Source organism: Manacus candei, unplaced genomic scaffold (assembly GCF_025592945.1).
Source record: "Manacus candei isolate 608988 ecotype Guabito, Panama unplaced genomic scaffold, ASM2559294v1 h1tg000046l, whole genome shotgun sequence".
Taxonomy (NCBI): domain Eukaryota; kingdom Metazoa; phylum Chordata; class Aves; order Passeriformes; family Pipridae; genus Manacus; species Manacus candei.
The window spans coordinates 4,707,414-4,730,917 of NW_026138094.1; the positions used below are offsets into that span (position 1 = coordinate 4,707,414).

General features: G+C 42.0%; 1 protein-coding gene across 2 annotated transcripts in view; it reads left to right on the forward strand.

The window, feature by feature from the left end:
* Window positions 1-4,931: 4,931 nt before the first annotated feature.
* The window catches only part of TMOD2 (tropomodulin 2), a 32,857-nt gene continuing 14,284 nt past the window's right edge, over window positions 4,932-23,504 (forward strand). Inside the window, exons 1-3 of one of the 2 annotated variants that reach the window (XM_051797020.1) lie at window positions 4,932-5,041; window positions 15,411-15,619; window positions 17,327-17,483. In XM_051797020.1, the coding sequence (XP_051652980.1) occupies window positions 15,494-15,619; window positions 17,327-17,483 (283 nt within the window). In that variant the 5' untranslated portion in view covers window positions 4,932-5,041; window positions 15,411-15,493. Of the gene's footprint in view, window positions 5,042-5,226; window positions 5,344-15,410; window positions 15,620-17,326; window positions 17,484-23,504 lie in introns of those variants that run through there. The other variant, XM_051797019.1, reaches the window with a different exon arrangement.

Sequence of the window (23,504 nt, forward strand, 5' to 3'; positions counted from 1 at the left end):
TCAGCAGTAGATTCATAACCCTGCAGTCATTAGAAGGTTGGTGGTTTCCAGGCTGACAGACCAACGCCTGCATCAGAGGGCAAACATAATGTTCTCAACAGGATTAGTAGAGGGCTTTCTTTTTCAAGGGCTGGAATACAATTTAAAACAATCTTACATCGTTGAAGAAAGTGTTGCAAATATGAAAACTGGAAAGACATGGAAGACCTGGCCAGCAGTGGAACTTCCACTGGTGTTGAAACAATGCACATGCACAGCAAGAGTGGATGCAGCATGGAGCTTCCTCACTGCTGTTCACTGAGCTGAGCTGTGCACAGCAGGAAAGGAGCATCCAGAGCCTTAGACATAATCCTAAACTGATTAAATCATAATATATTTACTATCTACAATGATGATGTGGTACAAACGAAGCACGTTGGTTCAAAGCATATGTCTTGAGAGAGAAATATCTTCCTGTCTGGGGAATTCACACAGGATATAGACAGGAAGGATATTGTCAGTAAAGTAGATGATAATAAAAAGTGATGCCTGACCCTCTATCCTATATATCTTTTTTTTATGAGAGTGGCCAAACTCAGATTGAAACAAATTATGACTGAGGAAATCATACTTCTTCCAGTGGCAGCAAAGAAGGACACGGTTCAGTCCTGGTTCTCTTGAGACACAACCCTAACACTTGGAGAACTTTATGTTCTGACATGAAGGGTTAAGATGAGCACATTCCCATGAGCAGACTGGCTTGTACAGCCTTTGGCAGGAGGCCACAGGGGTAGCTACCTACCTGTGTTTGGGAATTTTTCCCTCCTCTTGCAGATGGCTGCCTTGTGGCCAGCCCCAGACCAACCTAGCTGAGGCGTGTCTGGAGACAAGCTCAAGCACTGACCATCAGACTCACAGCATTCTAAGCCCTGTTAAATGTGCTCTGCCCAGCATGTGGGAACACACCTCGCAGGGGTTTGTTTCTCAAGTGCACTGCTAAGACCATTTACACATACCCAAAATGACCCAATTCTCTGTGAACTGGCTGTATAAAAGAAACATGTGGTATGAGAAACTTCCCCAGTGCACACTGATCAGCTGCAGTTGGCCTTTGGCAGATCCCAGGCTCTTTAGATAAAGAAGGAAATCCAATGCTGAACAAGTTGTCCTGCAGGTCCGTTCATGGAGAAGGAGGTGGAGCAGAAAGGTCTTCAACATTCACAGACTCTGTAAAGAGAGGACTACAGTATCTGTTGGCTCCTGCTCCCTTCTGAGGAGCAAACTACTTTAAATGGGACACTGTAAAGGAGGTGGAGAGAGCTGGCCTGTGCCTCCAAAGTCTCCTTCTCACACGAGGACAGACAGCAGAACTGGGGTGGGTGGAGCAGCCACTGTATCTCAGCAGATGGAGTAGAAGTCATGTTGCCTTTACTCCAGGGAAGTGTGAGCCAACCCAAAGCACACTTTCGAGCATGCTGCCTGGAGCAGAGCAGGGGTGCATAGTTCTGTAAGGTGGGTACAGAGGGTGGTGAGGTGCTGAGCTCTGGGTCCAGGGTCAGCAGTGGTTTTCTTATGTCCTTGGGCAATTCCTTCCACCTTTCAGCCTTTAACCGTGTTCCTGTCCCCAATGCCATGAGCACCAAGTGGGCCCCAGGCTTAAAATAGCCATCTGTTCTGTGTCTCACTTTCCACATCTGCAAAATGGAAATTGTGGTTCAATTTGACATCTACTGCTGCAAATTAATTGGTACAGATGAAGTATTTATTATTATTGTTACTACCATGGCAAATGCAGTGTACAAATCCAAATGCATTTCTTCGGGATTTATAGTACTAAGGATATAGAACATTTTGCAGAAATCAAGTTTGGGTGAAACAACAAATGACTTGTAGTTAGTGTTATTTAATATATTACTGTGCTTTGCCTTATAAAACAGTCCAAGAAAATCCTATTAACTGTCAAAGCAATGCAATTAAAAAAATTCCAGCCTAAATATAGTTGGGGGCTGACCAGTTGAAATGCTGCTGGCCGACATTTTAAGGCCTGATCCATGAAGCTCTTATGAACTGGGACTGACTACTTACATTGGTTCTTTTTCACAGCCATTTCAGAAGTGTCACCTCAACTCAGTAATTTTACATGTGAGTAAGAGTCAAATTGTATCTCTACCCTGGGTCTGAATTTGCTGATCAGGCATTGAACCAAGAGGTTTTATATACAGGTTGCTGAATTTGATCAACAGCTGGTCTTTAAGGGAAGAGATCAAAACATGCACAACACAGTAATCGGGTCCAGATGTTTGTCTAAAACACAAGCCCCAGCTCTAGCAGGAATTAATTAAGCAAAGTCTTACAAGCTGTGTTATAAGGAAACCAGATGAAAAAATCACAACAGCCCCTCTGTTTTTTTTTTTATTAAAAAGAATTACAACAAACACTTTAAAAGAACTGACCACATTTTGGCTACACATAGTCCAGTGAGCTAAAACTTGCTTTTGGGTGCCCCAGTTAATGATTTACTGTTGTAACCTGCCCGCAGTAAGCTCAGTTTAGGCAGCATTGGGAAAATGCCAAACCTCTACATTGTATTCACCATACAGCGGCTCTGAACCAAATTGTCACTGGTTAAAGGGAAGGCTGAGCCAGGAAATACATTGTTTTGGGATCCACAGGACCCTGGTTCTTGAAGGCATCCCCCAGAGTGGAGCCAATTTTTTTCTAGAATAGTTGTCCTCATGTATGTTATATCCTTAAGGTGTTCACTCTGACACTGTACTTCTTTCAACAAGTCAAGTACATAAATTTGATAATACATAAAAGCCTAGATGGGCAAAATGTTGTGCAGAAGTCCCTGCCAGGGAAAAAGAACTGGCTGGGAGCCTTATCCTGCCCTCTCAGATGTCCTTTCAGGCTGATAGCCTGGGAAGTCCCACACATGGGAAATATGGTCAGTGAAGGTGGCCACAGTCATCTGATGTAAATGTATCACAGCAGGCACAGCCCATAAATGGGACCTCGTGTAGCCCAGACATGGGATATAGCTCAGATTCATGAATTGTATTGAATACATTTGTCTTTTAATTTTGCAGTTTGGGAAGAATGAAAGATTACTTAGAGCACACACTCTGAACACAAGACTGAAGTGTGATATGGTTTTACACTTTATATGCTGTGATTTTAAGGAGAATGTTATTCCTATACATGTGAGTAAACATGTATATTGTGTTCATCTACATTTAATCTATTTACCATGTATATTTTTGCCTGTATTTCTCACGAATACAGGCAACCTATGCCTTTTCTTAGACAAAGACTGATCATGTTTCTAAGTTTTTGATTGCAAGTTTGATTGCATGAGGTATAAGGAAGGAAGAAACACGAAACCACAGCCAAAGAAGAGCAGAGCCTTGACTTCAGCCTAACTCTCTACTTCTTGCAGAGGTCTTAGATTGTTACATTGCTAACAGAAATTAATATGAAGTGAATTTGTCAGCAGATACAAGGTAACTGCAAACAGAAAAGTCACTATGGGAGGGGTTCTTCCCATTCACATCAACTGAGAAAGAGTTTCAACTTAATAAATACATTTTAAGGCGTGACAGGAAAATCCGAGGGAAAAAACTTGCAGAAGTTTATCAAAATACAAACACTCCAAGTTAACTTTCACTCTTTGTTGATAGTATACATTTCCCTTTCCCAATATTTATATAATTATGACTCATTCCAGCCGTGATCCTACAGACCTAGATAATATCCCAAAAGATTTGGTTTTAATCCATACCAATAATTAAATCCACATTTCTCTGTTTCATGTCTGAATGAGCCCTGTTTGCAGGGAAGCTTCAACCCCAACACCAAACCAACAAATTCAGCCTTAGCCATCAGGTTACAGAGCGGCAGATTTCAAAGCAATTTGTTTCAGCTTCCCTGATGCTTCTGGTACTGATGCAAACCCTGTTGTCTTTGAATGCTTTAAGGCAGAGAAAGAAAGGGGAAGACTGGAAGACTGTGGAATAAATGGATCTGATTCTTTTCCATTTCTGTTGATCTAATATTTTGGATGTTAACCGATGCCTGGATATCCCATTTCACAAGAATTTTGAGGCAACGAGGCTGCAAGCAGATAATTGCAGCTTGGAGCATCTTTCTGCACTCTGCACATTATTGTGAATACAGGTGTTTTCCTGAGCAGCAGTGGCAAAATGCCCATGGTATAAATCTGATTTTTCTGCCGTAAGTCTTGCTACAGAGACCTGGGGTATTTGTCAGGTTGTGGAGTGAAGGCATTGTATTTCCTAGGTGTACTTTTTTTTCTTTTTTCTCCACAGGAAAATTCATCTCTGGTGCAGCATCTGCTTCTTTACAAGGCAATGTCTTGTTTTCCTGCCAATGTGCCACGGAATTTAAAGACATCCCAATCATGGGAACAACTTTTCTGCTGCTGGTGACTCATCACTTAGTGCTCAGAACCAAGGGCCTCAGTTCAACTAAATCCCAGCATCCAGTGAAAACGTTCTGATAGATTAAATTATGGACAAACTTAATTACTGGGGGTACATTCAAATCATATTATATATAATTTTGACCAATGGTCAACTTTAGTATAGATTAATAGAACAAATATAAATCGAATTGTCAACACTAATTAAAAGAATGAAGGAAAAACATCAAAATGATCTCAGAGGGCAGCACCCTCCACTTCGTAATTGACTCCCTGGGGTAACACGTCTTGGAGCAGGGTGAGGGCCGGTGCAGGCCCTGTTTGGCCGGCTCAGTTTGCAGCGGGTGTGTGAGAGAAGCAAATCACGTTCTTTGGGGTCGGCTGCCTACACGTGTGCCCAGAACTGACCAGTGCATCTCCTGGGGAGGCCGTGCACGGCGTGCGAGGAGCGAGTGCTGAACTGCTCAGAGATGTGCCTGGGGCAGGGGCGGTGGCTGCAGGGGGCAGAGCATCCAAGCCACAGTCTGTTTTCACGAGCCACCCAGAAGAGGGGCAAGGCTGCGGCTGCATCACGCCAAGCCAAAGGCGAAGGGGAATAAACCTGTCGCGGATATGGGTTAGGTGGGATTCCACCTGCAGGCTTGGGGCAGAGAGAGGCGGAAAGGGCTGAGAGAGGGTGGGGGGACCAGGGGGGTGGGGGCAGGAGGGATGCTGCTGGCGGAGCTGGCGCTGGCAGGGGCTGGCAGCGCTGCCGCTGCCGCTGTCGGGGCCGGCGGTGCCGGACTACGAGTCCCATCGTGCCCGGCAGGGCAGGCCGGCGGTGCGCAGCCGCCGCGCCGGGCACCCACCTGCCGCCGCGGGCGCTGGGCTCGGGGCGCGGAGGGGCGCGGAGGCAGCGGCGGCCGGGCCGGACACAGCGCGGGGTAAGGCGGCCCGGGCGGGGCGCGGGGCATCGCCCGCGGGCGGCCCCGCGGGGCTCCGCGCAGTGCGGAGCGGAGCGGGCGGGGAGCGGAGAGATGCGGAGCGGTGCGAATCGGAGCGGAGCGATGCGATGGGCACGGCGGGGCGGCGGCGGGTGGCGGAGCATCCCCGGCGCGGGGTTCGGAGGCGGCCGGTCCCGGCCCGACCCCACCCGCGGCCGCGGGATCGCCGCCGGGAACCGTCCTGGGAATGCGGGGCACGGAGGGATCGGCCGGGCGGCCCCGCTTTTCCCGAGCGCCTTCCAGGGCAATGCGTGTGTGTTTACTGCGGAGCGCTCGCATCCTTCGCGCCGGGCGTGAAATGACAGAAATCAGATGGAGCGGTTTAATAAAATAAGAAAAGGAGGTGGTTTTTTTTGTACGTGAAGATGAGCTGTCCCTCCTTGGAGGTCTGTCTTTTGTATGTCAGATATACGGCAGGACCGGCGGAGGGTGGTTCTGCTCGGCGGCCGGGGAGCTGGTCAGAATAAACGGGCCAACGACAGGTTCAGGAACTAAATCAGGATGCTGATTTAGGGAATTTAATAGCCTTTCCAAGGTCTTGAGATGCAAAATGTGTCCTAAACCCCGGCATATTTACATTAGATATCACACATGCCCTGTTTTGTCATCTTCTAAATAAAAAAATATCAGGGTGGCCTAATTCAAGAGGTTTTGCTTTGATGGAAGCTTTGGGGTAATTTCTTTTGCCAGAGTAAAAATCCACAGTTGATCGATGAGAAACCTGTAGAGAAATCTGAGGACTATAAATACCAAAAATCAATGATAACTGGTTAGATTCATGTGACCATCCTGAGCTTATCAATAACATAAACTTATGAAAGAAACAGTTTAACATCATTAATGAAGAAAGAAATCCAGAAGTGTAATGATATCAAATATCAGTTTAAAAATAATTGGAAGAAGCAATTATATTTTTATACCATGAATGGTGCACTGTATAGATCTATACTTTTGACAGTGTTCAGTAGAGGAAATATTCAGCAAGTTACTGAGTAGCCTATTTGTAGTAAATAGATGCAGTATTTCAATTTCTTGTCATATGAAAGCTTTTCGTTAACTGATTATTCTAAGAAATTGCCCTTGAACTTCCTCTGTTCTGCCCTCCACTCTTGGAGATAGGAACATGTAATGGGAAAGAAACACCTGGGACCAACTGGCCTAGTACTGCAGGCATCACATCCTCTAGTTCTATGCAAGGGATACAATTATTAGAAAAATAAACTCATACTCAGGGATGCATGGCAGTGTCTCACTGAGTTATGCTATCGATATTGCAGTCCTTTATGCATTATTCTGCACTCATTTGCTGCCTAACAGCCTGCCTGCTTTTGCTGTGGTGCTCTTTGCTGTACAGCTCTTAACTGGTTTCCACTATGGATATCTTTAAATTTTTATCACTCTTTAAAAACTGAAGATGGTTATGTGAGTTATTTTAGTGACTTCACCAACCTTAATTCCACATGTGTCTCTTTTCTCACTCATCCAGCTTGGCTGTATTTGTCTGAACTTAGCCAGTAGCCTCTCTCATCTTGATAATCTAAATAATTTTGTTCAAAAGAGTGCCCTTTGCTTTCTCATTGCATAACTTTTCTTTCTTTGCAAAATTATTATTATCTCCAGTATTTACAACTTCTGGCAAGCATTTCTGCAGTAGACAACATTTCTGCTGTTACTAATCTGCTTTAGGGTTTTTTTTTTGGCAGCATTCCTGTATTATTGAAGCTCATAGTTTGGTGCCTTCCTGTAATTGAGTACCCTTTTGACTGAGGCTGAGGTGGCTGTGCAGGGTTTTGCACTGGGAGGCTCCAGGTAGCATCCTGTAGCCACAGGTATTTGCACATGGTGGGTTAATACTGGGGTGAATGCCTATGTTCTGTTTACTGACCACAGCACACAAGTGTAGCAGTGACTTTTGTTTAACAGTGGAGTTTGACCACCATTATTTGGTGCCACAAAACTCCGTAAACTTTTTTTAAACTGTTTTTAAATCCTTCTTTCAAAGAGCAGCTGGGACTGAAAGTCCAGCTGCTGTGCTAAAATAGGGAAATGTGAGAACAGTGACAAAAAGGTAGCACACCGCTTGCTATCTGTTGGCAGCACAGGTGGAACAATACTCTTGTTAATAGTAGCCAGTGCCCTTTTTTCCTATCAATGTTTCCAACATGTGGAAAACAAACACTAGTGTTGTCTTTTCCAGGGCTGGCCTGATCTATTTTGTTGTAAAAACGAAAAGTCTGTTTCCAGGTACAATTTATTCTCCTGTTCGTTGCTTCAGCTATCAGGATGTGCACATCAGGGATGGCTTCTGGCTTTGGTTTATAGCTAAAATGCAAAAAATGTAAGGTAGTTACAATGTCTCTGCACATCGTAAAAAGAAAAAACAGCTTGGGAAAGATGCAGAAAGAAGTTTTTATAGAAAGTACCTACCAGTGATCATTATTAAGGATCCTAGTTCTGTGGTCAGTAGTATATGCTCTTTACCTTCCCTTTGGGTCTCTCTCTGCTGTGTTTTTGCTTGGCAAATATTGTTCATTTAAAAGATCCACTTCAGTGAATGAGACTGTCTGTGGAAGAAGGGACCCATAACCAAAGGAAAAGCTGTCCAGTGCTTGACACTTGAAAGATGGTTCAATTCCTTGTCTTGCCACAGACTTCCCATTTGACCTTAAACAAGGCATTTCTTTCCCCTGACAGGGCCATGGAGAGGCTCTCATGTGGCTGATGGTGTTTAAGGCACAACAACCGTTGTTTCCATGTAAATGTGATTGATCAATGAGGATATCAGACCCTGGCCTTTGGCTTCCCAAGGATGCCTTTGTACAAAGCTGCACATAACTGATACCCCAATGTGTGCTTTGCTTTGCATTCGTGGTGGATGTGCTGTTTACAGAACTATAGTTCTTTACATAAGACAGTCTGGGAGACTGAACTGGATAAAAACAGCACCTTGTAAACATCACAGCTGTTACTGTAATGGGCATGGTCTGTGTTCATCTGGGGGCTGCAGAGCCATGGGCTGCTGTGTCAGAGACTGGGAGCGTGTCTGCTCTGCGACTCTGCTGACCAGGGCAGGTACAGCCTCTTGTTCCAAGGTAAATCAGCACCTGGCTGCAGAATCAAACCTGCAGAGTCTGGTAGTTATTGAAGGAGGCTGAAATGTCACTGATGTCTCACAGAAGATAATGAGGCCCTTTTCTTCCAGTTGCTGTCGAATGGACACTTCCAGTCTCATCCAAGGGCTGTTAGTCGACCACCAGCAGTACAGCTCAGCAGGAGGGTGTTCTGTTCACATCAGAGTGGAGCTTATAGATGACAAATTGTGGGTGGAGCTGGCACTTCATAGTCTATTTTGTCTATATAAAAAGACTCTGTTGTGCAGGATTTTCAGCCTTGCACTTCACACCACCTTCAGTTTCAGACAGTAACTGTGTTATGTTTTTATTTTAGAAAAACTAATTAACCTTGCACAGATTTTCAAATCATCCATGGAGTTCTAAAAACGGAAGAAACCTACCTTCCAGTTCCACAAAATTACTGTTGCCGTGAGCAGAAAGATTGTTTCATTATTTTATAACTAAACCTTACCCTTCTAAAAGCAAAGGGGAGTCTTCATCTGCAGGAGACCTGGCAGACAGACAGGTGTCTGGTCTTTTCCATTTCCTATACTAGATACATCACTGGAGTGTCAGAACACCATAAACAGTTCCATTGATATCCGCAATCCTTATATTCATTCTGTCATCCTCTTCCTGTGGGTAGGAATTGAGTGATTTAAAGGTTGCTTTTATTAAGTAAGACTGGCTTAAATCATCATATGGTCACTGTATAATTTGTCATCATTTTTGTATGGGAACAATTCTAATGGTTATGATCTAAAAATATGATGATACATAGAAACAAACTGCAAATTCATCAGGCACTGTAAAGAATACTTCCTTCCCAGGACTCAGTTTCATGTTTTGAATCCTTATGAGTAATACCACTAATGTTATTTTAGAAACAATCAGAAATTAGTTATTACATAACATTATTTTGCATCAGTAGGAGAAGCATTAATGTCTCATCTTTCTTTAATCACCACTGAAAACCTTTTCATGTTATCTAAATCAAAGGGAGTATATCCCTTTATGTCTTCTATAAATAACAGTACATTCATATGGATAATTTTGCAATATACATGATAGTTATTTTCTTATAAAGGGCATGTCTGAACTCCCATTAAAGTGAATTGATGTCTCACATTTTATTTGCATGGAAGTTATCAGTCCTCCAATTAGGAAGCCAACTGTAATGTAAATGACAGAGTGGCATAAGCATTACCAAGGTTCAGAAGGGCTCATCCAATTATGAAGTGGAGTTTCTGATTCTGTATGATTATCCTAAAAGTTCAGGCCTAGTCTAGTATTAGGGCAACATAATTGTTGATTGTTCACTCATCTCTGTGTAGGACTAAACCAGTTGCTAGGAACAGAACATGAAATAACCCTGCGTTAGCCCTGGAAAAAAACAGCGTTTTAAATATACAAGGATTTTTAGGGATTCTTTGCTACAGGATGACAAAAGATGGCAAGCTAGTCTGGGAATAGAAGAGATCTGGCCACATCACAGCTCTCCCAGCCCTGAGCTCAGTGCCAAGTGCAGCTGAGTGTGCTCCCCACCAGCCCTAGACACCCTCTTGAAGAATCCAGTTCTACAGAACCTCAAACAGGTTGTTTGCTTTGATCCACCAAGTGACCATGCTGTGTTATGAATGGAAAAGAGTTAAAAAAGGTGACTAAACTGGAACAGTTCAGTGCTTCTTGTGGTGGAGTTCTTCAGAAGTTTTTTTGGGGGGGAAATAGACAGAAAAGTTGGGGAATTCTAGAAGACCAAATTCTTTACAGGTCTCTCTTCCATTTGCTTCCTATGTGAGTTTCTTTGACATGTCTACTGTGTCTGCATCAGGACCTGTGGCTAATACTATTTTCATCCTACCCACACAGAACTCAGTTCCATAATGCTTCCCTGTATGTTCCTGTCACACCTGTGTGCTGTAATGGCCTTAATGCGTTCTTTTAACTTTTCTGAGATTTCTGAACCTCCTACCTCAAAACATGATCTCTTGAGTATACATCTCCCATATATTCGTGGTCAGAAAGCACACTGATACATTAGTCTTGCATTTTAAGTATAAAAATTAAAAAGGAACCTTATTTCCATGTCAAACAATGGAGTATTTTTTTTTTTTTTTTTTTTTTAAGTTTGAGCTCTCAACAGCCCAGACTTATTTTCCATAGCCATTCCTGGAAAGCAGAGAGGTTCCCTATCTGGCACTTGATTAAATATATTGGTGGAAGCATTCCACTGCCTGGACAGTGCAGGACAATCATCCTCCTTCTGCTGAGCATCTGCTTGTCTTGCACAAACACGGCTCTTAATCATAATGGCCCCAATCCTATTTATTTGGTCCCGTATCAATTTAACTTGGGATTAATTCCACCTGTTTCTTATTTTCATGTTTAGCTACTTCAGTCTGTTTAAAGAAAGGGAAGAATTTTTCCACATTTACAGATCAGTTTCACGACTGTTTTTCAAAACACAAATATCCACCACTGTGGTTATGGAGATAGTTTGAAGCAGATCGTGCAGCAGGATTTCCTTTCTAAAGATCACTTGTAATGATCTGAAAAAATGAGAACAATTTCTCAAATCTGATTATAAAAAGCTATTTTTTTCCCAATAAAAATGCAAAGAACTGTGTTAGATACTTCCTATTCAGCACATCTCCCTATACATCATAAATGCACATTGCCAAGCAGCTTCTTTCTTAGCTTGTACACACTATCAAAAGCTCAAAATTCATATCATCGGTATCACGGTATTCTCATTTCTACAGAACCCAGAGACATGATGTTTCTGTAAGTGTACAGCCTTCTACAGTCCGTAGAAGGCTCTGTAGTTCAGGTTGTCCCAACACTTCCCAAGGAATCCAAGCAAATGTGAGTGGGATTGCTCTGACAGTCAACATTAATTCAGCAGAGGACTGATTCACTCTCAGAAAGAAACATCTCTTATCAGCAGTAGAAAATTATGACAGTGTCATGATATCAGTGGAAACTACAGCCTAGCTACTCTAGAAAGCCCTTTCAGAAATGTATAAGGATAACAAAAAAGTACTTATGGAACATGGCAAGGTATAGAGGAGTTATATCACAGCAGGTGTTGACTACATAGAGCAATAATGATTTTATGCAGGCTGACTAATGACACCCTTTCTCTCTTTGGAAACACATTTCAAATCCTGATGTTGACATATGTGACAAAGCTGCCCCAAATAAAACCATATGTATTTCTTTCTTTAAAAGGAAACAAAATTAAAAATATAGCAGTGGGTTCTTTGAAGTTCACTGCGAAACCTCTGTGCTCCACAAAGATTTAAAAGTAGTATGTGGTTAAACAGAAATGCTGCCTCTCACGGTTCTGCATTATCTAGAATCAGCACAGATTTCACCTTTTGGGCACCCAGCAGAGAGCTTTGCTGTGTAACAGTGGGGACTCAGGCCCGTGGGAAACTACGATGCTCCATACTGAAACTAAATGCAGAAAAAGAGATGGGATTTGTGTTCTTCCGTTCCTTAATCTCCTCTTCCACACTTCCCTGTAAATGTGGAGGAAACCCCACAGTCTTACCCACGGTCCTTCATTCTGCTTCCCCCATTGTCCCTGATACAGTGTAACATTCAACAGCACATTTCCTCTGCAGTTAGACTGGACATCTCCCTTCAACTGCGTGACACCTGATCTGCTTTGGTATGTTCAAAATAACAGTAGCAGGGAGTCTTGATTAGGATTGCTTTTTTAACTAATGGTTTCATACAGTGATCATAACAAAGCAAATCCAGTGGATATCATGTATAAGAAGTAAATAGTATGTGCACACTCAGAAAAGCCAAGCCACAGTAAGAAGCCACACAGGCAGCATATGGTCCTGTTTACATACACTAAATTAACAGTATGGAATCCAATTAGGAAGGTGGAGATCGTAATCAACACATTAGACAGCAGTTTCTAGAGTGCGTGAATCAAGACTTCAGCATTTCCTTCCCACACTGAATGATGCTGAATTGTTGGATTTATCTCATTCCCTTGGTTTCTGATAATGTGACTGTGGTGAAAGGTCACTCTAGTGCATAAAGCCAGGACATGAGCAACTGGCGTTTCAGCTGAGCTTGCAGTAGCCTCTTCAGCAGAGTGAAAGCTCCAGAAGAGCTTTACTGCTTATGGGGATTGCGGACAAACAAATTCCCTAGGCACTGTCTTGTGCTTTTGTTCAGTCACAGAAGAGTAGGAATCTGTTGTGAAAGGGAAAATATCAAGGGAATTTCTGTTGCAAATGTGTGCGTGCAAGAAAAGCATGATTTCAGTTTCTTCCACTGCTAATCTAATAAGGGTTATCCAATACAGTGCTTCATGCCATGAGGGAAGTTAGGCTGATACATCAGTAATTTTCGGGGTTTTGTTTCTCTTTGGACTATCCCTGCTGCACATGGTCAGATACCTTCTGTTCCTAACAACTAAAAGGAAACAGTTACAATATTGGAACTGTCACCTGTTGAAAAGTGTCTCCTGGCACATCTTCCCTTTATGGCTGAGCGTGTAGGCAATTCACCAAGAAATCAGTGTCTGGTGCACACAAACCATACTCTGCAGTACCTACCCATTGGCACCTGGATTCAGCTTGGCAAAGTTTTTAACAAAAGCTGTTACAAACACAGCCTTGCTGATACCAGTAAAACAATTTCTGGCTGTGTTGCCTGAATGGTGCAGTGCTGAGGAGAGAGCCAAGGGAGAGGTTCTGGTACCAGGCATTCTGCACCACAGAACTGCTGACCCTCTGCCAGGGAAACTGTGTGCTCTCACTAGTTACTTTTCCAACAACATTTAATTACCCCAACCTTGGGATTATATTTCTTTCTTTTCCAGGGATGTGATTAAACTCTAATAAAATAACCATTTAAACTGTTAAATAGTTTTAAAAAGCTCTAATCCCCTCAAAGAAAATTTCCAGCTCAGTTAATGGCTGCTAGCTGAAATGTTATGTTTGTAATGAGTTTATGCAAAGGAACTTAGAGAAGGCACCTTCTGCCTTAGTACAGAATGTTGCGCTGCAGCTCCATTTGTTTTTACAGTTTAAACAAATATCAGAATATCACAAATATCACAAATATCACTTTTAAATAAATGCTTTCAGTATTTAACAAGTATTGTTAAATTGTATTGATTAAACACATATCGAACTAGTGTTCTCTTTAAGCACCAAGTGCACAAAAACATTAGCTCTTTTGGACTTTTTTTGGCCAAAATATCTCTCACACTCATTGCATATGATGATATTTTGATATTATAAGAAAATTACACACCTGTTGCAACTTCGGGAAACATCAGATGCCGACTAACTTCCTGAAAGAGACTCACAGTTTAAAGGATGGTTGAATTCTATGCTGACATTTGGAATGGCTTGTTGATGATGTCATGCCAGGAAAACAGCAGCACCAAACAGAGCAGTAATAAGGAACAAAATGAGAATGTGTTAGGGAAATAAAGCTTTTCCTTGAAATGGGATGTTTAAGTGTTTCAAGTCAAGGCTCATTGTGCCTTGCAGTAGTCATAGAATTCCAGATTTTTCAAATTTTTAATTCTGCTAATTATTCTCTTACCCTTTTGTAGGTTACTGATTTTTAGTATTTTTGATAAATAGAAAAATTATATATGTTTTAATATTTAGTATTTTAATAGTGAAACTCTTAAGTAAATGAAATATTTTCATTTGGATCTTGAATAAAAGAAAAATAAAAATCAGGCTTCCAGCTTATATTAAGAGAATAGAACTCACATGGATTTTTTTAGCTTATGACTGCTAAGGATGTGGTCAGAGGAAATCAGAGTTAGGGTTGATAATGTAAGCCAGTTGTAGGTGCCAGTTGGTTGGTTTCCATATCAACAGTGACTTCAAAATTCATGAATGCAAAAACTCAGCTGTAAAACTGCACAGTGAGCTGTGTAATTCAGAGAGAGCTGGTGCTGCTGGGGGAAACCTGGCAGACTTGAGGGCCTGGAGCACAATTAAAGTCCCCAGATAATGCTGTTTCTGATCATAGATTAATTCTCTTTCACTCTGTCCATTTACAGGCTGATTCTGGTTCTAGAATTTGTTCTGGACAAGAAAAAAAAGCAAGTAAAGACAGAGAGTCCTTTGTCATATTGTCATATGACAAATAATATGACAATGACTGTTGTGACCATGCAAATGAGAACTTCTTGTTCCTGATCAGTTGGGATCATCTAATAAGGAACCACATTCAAGTTTTAAAACTAAGAGTTTGTGAAATACTGAGTCTGTATTTTTTCCGTGGCTGTGTTTTGAACACCTGCAGGTGCCCCATGCAGCAGACTGGTTTACAGATAACCTTCTGAGCTATGAGTAGCATGTCCTCACTCCAAGAATTATTTTGATGATACGTGCTATTGTGTGTAACCGAACATGTTGAAATAAGACTAACAACCAGCTTTAAAGATGTTTAGGTCATCCCAGATGATGTGGGTTAGCTTTCAGCCATCGGCAAAGCTGGGATAAGATAGAATACTTCAAGGCATAACATTTTGTTTCTTGTTTGTCAGTGCCGGACTGTTGTCTGTAACTCTACCACTTTGCTTTTGGCCAAAAGAGCAAACAGATACTGCTGTTTGCAAGCAAATTAAATGAAACAGATTTATTTCAATGGAAAAGGAAAATTCCTAATGTTTTTCTTATCTACTCTTGGAGCTTCTCTCTGCTGCTGCACCCAGTCCTTGCTATTCCATGGCTACTGCTGCAGAGGCAGCCCCAGCACTTCCCACACCCCCCCTGCTGTGCCAGGACATGTTGCTGCATTGTTTTCATTAATAAAGTGTCAATGTGACTCTGAGCACGTGGGCTTTCTAGGACTCTCAGCTAAATGGAGATACTCATAATGCTTTATTGTTAACAGCAAGTGAGGCCACAAGAAGCTCAGTACTCCTGAATGGTTGAAATCTTGACAAGCAGCATCAGTGGAGCAGTGCAGCAGGAGCCATGTCTCTGCCCTTCCGAAAAGAGTTGGAGAAATACAAGAATATCAATGAAGATGAAATACTCAGCAAACTCTCAGAGGATGAACTGAAGCAGCTAGAGCATGTTCTTGATGACCTTGATCCCGAGGTTAGTGATGGGGGCCAGGGGGATCATAGTTCAAGAGTTCCGTGTTATAAATGCCACGTACTGCAGCATTTTTTATTTGTATTCTGTTACAGTGTAGCCTAAAGAGCAGCTCAGCTACGGACACTTTGGTTGTATTCCTGCTGTGATGTGCTCCTTGCTTTTGTACAAGTCACTGTAGCCTTTGTCTATCCCTTGTCTATTTAGACATGAGCTTGTCTGCAATCTAAATCTTTAATCATGTTTGTACCCTGCAGCACAATGAGAAGCTTTTTATGGCTGCTATTTCTGAGCACAGCAATAAACAAACATAACGTATGTTTGTGAGGATCAAGTCTTTTGAACTTCTGAAATCTGTTGACTGTGGCATTCAGCACAGATATTTTTAGCTGAAGAGAACATTTTTAGGCATGATTAAGAAAAGTAAGATTCAGCTACACAACTGTCATTTTCTAGGGAGTAAGGATAATTTGGATATTTGAAGACACCCTCACAAAGAATTTAAAGATCTCTGGCCTGAGAACCACTTGGTCCTACAATAATAAGGTTACAGTCTCAAGTGTGCTGGGAATTCTCAATGTACCTACCCCAAAACATTCAAACTGATGTAGGAGTTTGAAAACTGGCAGGTAAACTGGCAGATAAAATCTGTTCAATCTGGAGGCAAAATAAATTTGGAAAATCACTATTGATTTATAGTTTCTAGTTCTATAACACCAATTTACGTGGAGATTAAGGGTGGGCTTTACTGTTCTCTCCCTCCATGTTGCCACTTCCCTCACTACTGCCACTTCTACAGTGGTATTTTCTGGTATTTTCAAGTGTCTGGAATCTCAAATGGTGACACAGAAAAAAATAAAAAAACGGACACCAACCAACCAAATTAAACAGGCCATGGTGCATTGGAGTCACACTACCTATTTGTGCATGCACAGGTAAAATGTCTAGTGACTTGAGGTCACTGGACACACTCAGAGAATTCACTGGATATTTGCCATGGATCAGATTTACTGTGCATGTTCTGGTCAGTGATGAAGTGTTTCAGAAGTATTCTGGGGCATCCTCAACACATTGGCTTTACTACCTGTGCACTGCAAAGTCCACACACCTGTATTCCTTTCTGGGATTTTCTGGACTGGCATGTGGATTTCCTGGACTAAAACATGGAAGCCTTATGTGTCTTCTTATGTTATGGGATGAAGATGCAACCACAGGGTCACACAGCTACGTGTTGAGAGTGGGACTTATCTGCTTGCTTCCTCATACTCTGAATAGCTGAAGTCCACATCATTCACCAGTCTCTTTCTGTGCGTGCCATTCATGTCTGAAGTCCAGGAGACATCTGCATTAGAATGAAAGGAATTTTGTTTCTTATGAGACAGAGAAAAATGGTGAGGAAGAAGAGCAAATGAATAGAAGGAAGTATGTAAAAGATTTACCTGGACTGCAGACTCTGCGGTCATATGTGTAACACAAAGGACTCTGATCTTAGTTCTTTGGTGCTGTGATCGTAAATGTGGTTCATAAAAATATTAATAGGTGGTAAATCAAGAAGCCTGAACAATATACTGTTTTTCATGGTTACATTTAGTAAGGTGTGTTATTGCTGTCGCCAAAGAGCATTGTGCAAAGAATGATGGCACATAAAAACTGACAACATTGAGAGGAAATTTGGAGCACTGTGTGAGACTGCCTCCCTCTCCTCCACAGAATGCTTTGCTTCCAGCGGGATTTCGGCAGAAGGACCAGACCACTAAGGCTGCCACGGGCCCTTTCGACAGGGAGCGCCTGCTCTCGTACTTGGAGAAGCAAGCGCTGGAGCACAAAGACAGAGAAGACTTTGTGCCATTTACAGGGGAAAAGAAAGGTACTGTCCATCTTCATGTCAGTGTTGAGTGATGGACTGTCTGGTGCCTGGCTTTTTTGTGGCATACACTGGGACAGAAGAGGGGAAGGCTATTACTGAGCAGGGTGAGGCTCAGGAGTCAGACCTAGAGCTGTTGTGGCAGCAGCTGAAGGGATGGTTTTATTTGCTGCACAGGGCTCTGTCTGACTGCTCTGGAGTTACAATGGCAGGTTTGATGGCTTGTCCGTGGCTGTGGGAACACACAGGCTCCGGTCCAGCAAAGGGCTCAGTCAGCAGCTCCCTGGGCAGCAAATCCCTCTGTGTGCAGTTAAGCATGGACAAAGGTGCCCTCACCAACCTCCCAGGGACTATTCCCATGTTAACCATTAGGCCGTGCAAGGGTAGTGCAGTGGGGGAGGCGTTCAGGAGGAAACGTATAAATGCCTTCCTGAGTAAGTCTTGCCTACAATTGCTGTAAGTAACAACTCAGGGAATAAAGTTACACAAAATAAGTATTTTTCCACTTGTTTACTAGCACATCTGGCAATGCTATTCATGCAGACAGTTTCCCTGCTACCCTTGTCCTACAGCTACAGGAAAAAAAGGGGAAAACAGGAAAACCTAATTTGAATAATTCAAACTTTGGTAGGATAACCTTAGGGCAGGAACAGTCATATTTTTTAGCAAACAATATTCCTTTAGCCACACTACCTCCTTTTCCTCTTTTGTAAAAAGTGGATAAAAATGCCTACCTCAGGCCACCCCTTCATTCAAGAAGGAACTTCCTATGCCTGGGTCCATTTCTGGCCATGTAATGGATTTGCCATTATTTCAGTGGGTTCTGCTTAAGGGAAAGCAGATATTTCAAGAAAGTCAAGGGCAGCATTTTTTACTTTATGTACCATTACCAAAGATGTAAAATGTTATTTACATAACATTTTATGGACTAGGAGTGAGCAAGGAGTTGTTACTGTCATTACATTGTGTTCTCAGTCTTTGAAACAATGGTTTTAGACAAATGAGATATTTTTCAGCTAGATCTGATGTTATTTTACCATGCAGTATATTCTCTAAGCTACTTTTTCATCCATCACAATGTCTGTGTTCTGCTCTTCACAGCTGATTCTGGGCCCACTGAATGCAGTGACACTGCAGAGATCCTGCCAGTAGCAGGAGTGGTCAAGCACATCCTGTGCAGAAAGGGAAGTGGTTTATTGTAGTAGGGATTCATTATCAATTGTTTCCAGTCTCCTACACAGCACTGTGTCAAGGCAGTACAACTCACCACTTGCAGGTCTCTGCAAATACACAAAAACCAGGGGTGTGTGGAATTAAATATACTCATAGGTATTGGTGTTTGAGTTTATCTCCTGCTGCCCCTGGCTTGCTTGGCAGGAGATGTCCTACAGGAACAGCACCAGACTTCCAGCACTTGGGCTTCACTCCCTCCTTTTTTTGTTCTCCTTTCCCTTGATCTGCACTGCAAAGACTTCATGCAGAATCTGAGTGTTATAAAACATATAACTGAAAACTCCATCTGCCAAATGTACTGAAATCTTCCCATGGATTGTATGATGATCCTGCTAATTGGTTGAATCTGGTGAAATGTGATAAATGTTCCACAAAGTCCATGTGTGGCTGTCTCTGGATCTTAGAATCCTTGCTTTTAACTGCAGTGTTACTTATTCTGACACTCTCAATTGAAAAAAAAAATAACAACAGAATGGCTGTATTAAAATATTAATTACTTGATTTACATTTAGAAGGAGATATTTTCTATGAGAGGAAACAAAGCAGTCCTGCAAAGACGTTTTCAAGATATGATACTACATGCTAGATGGAAAGTCACTATAATTAGAAAATAATTAGTATTCTTCCAAAGCTCAGTAATTAGTTGAGGATAAATAATTTAAATTTCTAAAATATATTCTCAAAAGAATCTAAAGAAGGATCTCTCCTGAGGAAAATCTTGTTCCTCACCTTCTGGTCTCTAAGGTATATTTACAGATTGGTAAATATTTATATGATTATATTATATAGATGCCTGTTAAATGATTTATTTATACTGTAGAAGCATTGCAATGTAGCCCTACTGTAGATAGCCCCAAATTAATTTGATACTATTTCTGCAGTTAAAAATTAAATTCTCGAGCAGCTCAAAAATGCATCCAGTTGTGTATGATTAGAAATGGGAGATGGTGTGTACCATTTGGCACTATTTACCAGCTGAGCATACTTGTGTGTCAGTAGGATGAGAATATGCCAAGTGTTGTTTCAGCTTTTGTCAGTGTTTTGTACCATGATGTTTGTCTGTCACCGGGAAATCATTTATTTTTTCGAATTACGAAACTGGGATGCTTCTGTTTAGTGACATTTCTACCAGTTCCTACAGTTATCATGCAAAGTTGAAACTGTCTTGAAAAATCCAGTGATGAGCGGAAAAGAAGGTGGCATTTAAAATGTCTTCCTTCCAGAATAGTCTGTGATACTTCATTATTTTTTATCTACTGTGTCTATCTCTATTTTTTTCTCTGTTGCTGTTAATGTTTTATTAGAGAGTTCTTGACCAAAAAGCAATTCCAAGCAGCTACTGAAGGACAAAATTCAGTTGCCTGTGTTGTTCTCTATATGGTGAACAACAATAAAGTTTTGATTGTCCTGGAAAACAAGCCAAAACAAATTCCAGAGCTGACAGGGATATCCAGAGTGGTTAAAACACAGGAAGTGTTAAATATGAGCCCAAGATGGAGGGGCTGATTATGCAGGGAATTGCCTTGTTTTTGATTGTAATTGTGGTTTCAAGAGGTTGGAAATATTTGGCAAAAACAATCGAACGTATGGCATGCATTAGGGTTTTGGCCCTCTGCCACACTGCAGCTGGGTTACGTACTTCATTAATTACTGTACAGAAAGGCTTTAAGCTTGTATGGGATGATTCTCAAATTTCAGTGGACCCCAAGTTTTGCCTGAACCAGGGCCAGAACGGTCACAGGCACACCCGAACTGGCCATTGAGAAATGTTTTCAGACTGCTTTACCCCACATCCTCCCCAACACAAGTCTGGGCTGGGGACGTCATCTGAGTGTCCCCACAGCAAGTGTTTGCTCCCACTGTGGTATGAAATGATCTGGTGGCTTTCAGGAACTGTTGTGCAACGCAGCTGTTTGTTGTTAGTGAGCAGTGGCAGTACAGGGAGTTAGGGCTGATAACTGGGGCCATAGTGATGGGCAGCTTGTGAGTGTTTGTTTTGTGTATTTCTGGATTAGCTCCTACTTAGGATAGATATTCTAGAAATCCCTACATAGAACCTGATGATTTACAGAAGTTATTTAGGCTGACCCACTGCACTTAGCACATACTGAAGCAGCTGATTGTCAGACTTCCATCACTTCCATCTCTGTATCATTATCAAGTTCATGAATGGTCCAGGACTAAAAAGAAAAGGTGGAGAAAGTAAGAGGCAGTGCAGGCACAAAATATTCAAGAGCACAGTCAGCACAGCATGTTTTCTCTCATGGAATGCAGTGTGTACATCTGACCTCAGTTAAGAGCTGAGCACTACTGTAATACAAACATCAACTGGGAACAACATCTCAGTTTCTGCTTTGTTGAAGGGGTTCTACTAGCTACATGGTATTAATGAAACATAATTAAAAAAAGTTCCTCTGTTGTGAAATATCATTAGATGTGAAGGGTTGCTGTAAGGATTGCTGTTTCAGCCCTTCACTACTGTCCCTGTTTTCTTCAAGGTCTTCTGCTCCCTGCCAAACCATTGCATTTTGGATCTGATCCAGTTCTCATCAAAGTCATGGAAAAACTCCAGTGGATTGGGCTATTATTATTTGTGACTGGAAAGGGAAGTGGAACATGCTTGTATGTGATTAAATACTAACATTTTCAGCCAACTGATAATAGGGAAAAGGAAGAAAATAAGGATCATTAAACCAGAGAACTTTTGGCCAAACCCCTGTTTTCAGAGACCATTTATCTTGCATGTGGTGCTGTGCCAAGCAGAGTATCAATATACAGCATTAGTAATAATACATTTTCAGGTTAGAGTATTAGAGTAGATGCTAATGAGTTCCAATTCCAGTGTCTCTAACAGACTTTTTTCAAAGGTTAGGGTTTAGTGTAGAGACACGGTACCTTTCTTGAATTGCCAAGGCAATCTTTTCACCCCCAAAGCTGAAAGGGTTTGCTTAAATATTTGCCACCTTCTTCCTGTTCTTTAGGGCTTACATTTAGAGCTGATCTTTGTCTCTTAAGGGACTGAAAGTGTTGCAGTTGCTGACAGTAATGCTTCTAGCCAGTGCCTTTCACTGCTTGCTTTTGTAAGACCCTGTTTTAGTTGCTCATGACTTTGCCAGACTTGCACAGTTCACACTGAAATTTCCCATGCTGAGAGGCTGCCTCGAGTTGAATTTTTGGAAAGTGTCAGCAAAAAGGACTTAGCTGTTTCCAAGAACAAGATTAGGAGAAAACACATTGTTTTATCCATCTAGAGTAAATTTTTCCAGCTGTTTTTTTGTGACCTGCAGTGTCTCCATGCTTTGAAGAGGGGACTTGAAATACGTGCCCTTGGGAATCCCCAGGGAAAGACACTCAAGTTTGGCATCTTCAAAATGTTGTGCTTTCTTGTACATCCAGTTTGTTATGGTGTTCTCCAAATAGTCCCCCTGCAGTGTGTTAGTCATGTCCTCAGAGCTGTGCAGACAGCACATGTGACAGCCCAGCTGTGCCCAGGGAGGGCTGGTGTGGCTGGTCAGGGGGTGCTGGGCTGTGCAGGATGTTCTTCCAAATCTGAGAGGCCACTGTCACACCAGGACCAAGGGCAGGGAGACTCCCTCCTGCTCTGACAGTGCTCCCCTCACTTTGTAAAGGAGAAAAAGAGAGTAAACAGCCAGCACAGAGGCTGGTGCAGAGAGGTGGAGGAGCCTTTTGAGGAGCTGTATAAATATTTCAGGATGAAGGACTTGATGTGGCAGCTCAAGGGAAAGGAGCTGTAGGAGAGAGCAGTGATAAGGGAGAGAGGGCAGAGAGAAAGGTGGTGGTGGGAAGGGTCAGGATTCAGAGATGTGTAAAACCAGGAGACACAAAGGATGGGGAAGGCACAGGGGGCAATGAGGTAAGGAAAAAGCAGAAGAATATGTGGGATGGGAGAAAAGAGGCCACAGAGAAACATAATCATTGTGTGGAATATGGCTCTGCCCAAGCTTCAAGGCTTTTTGGTGTCCAGGAGAACCTGAAGCACAGTGGCACAGTTTGACTCTCTTCCTCCTCTGCCACCATTCCCCATCAGACCTAAGAGCTTTCTGCTCTGTTGGTGACATGGGAAGTCCAGGTGGTGATCCAGAGGACTGCTGTAGGACTGCATACGAGCTGTTGTTATAATCCATGTGAGGCTCTGATGAAATTCTGGGCTTCCTTCTGTTGTAAAAAATATAGGTTGGCTTTTGTTTATTTTTATTTTAGAAAGCATACTCCTCAGGAGAATTCTTTAAAGGGTATTGCTACTGTGGCAGAATCACAGCATGCTGATCAAAGTCAAAGATGCTGGTGCAACTTAACTTCCTTTTTTGTGTTCATGCACAACAGATTTAATAACTTTGGAAAGCTTATCTTTGCAACCTTCCTATTCCATTATCATAATTTTTAAGGCATAGAATATGCTGACACTAATCCAAGAGTAACAGAACAGCAACAATTACAATACTGCATTTTTATTACTACTAATTTTCAGCTTCACTCTTATTTGAAATTGGCCTGTTTTCTTCTTCACTATATAAGTTTATTCTTGATAAGAATTAATTTAGCTCCATTTTCATAGATTATTTGTAGGGAAAAGTTTAAGTAAGCCTCAACAGAAAATAATAGTACAAAATGGAAAAAGTGAATCAGATTTATGCAAGGCAGATTTCCAAGATTACTGAATTTCACTTCCAAGGTCAGTGTAGCATTCTGTAATTGAGAATAAACAGGCACTCACTGCAGTCAGTGATTCATTGAGAAGTAATAAGTGGAACCAGAAGTAATAAGTGGACT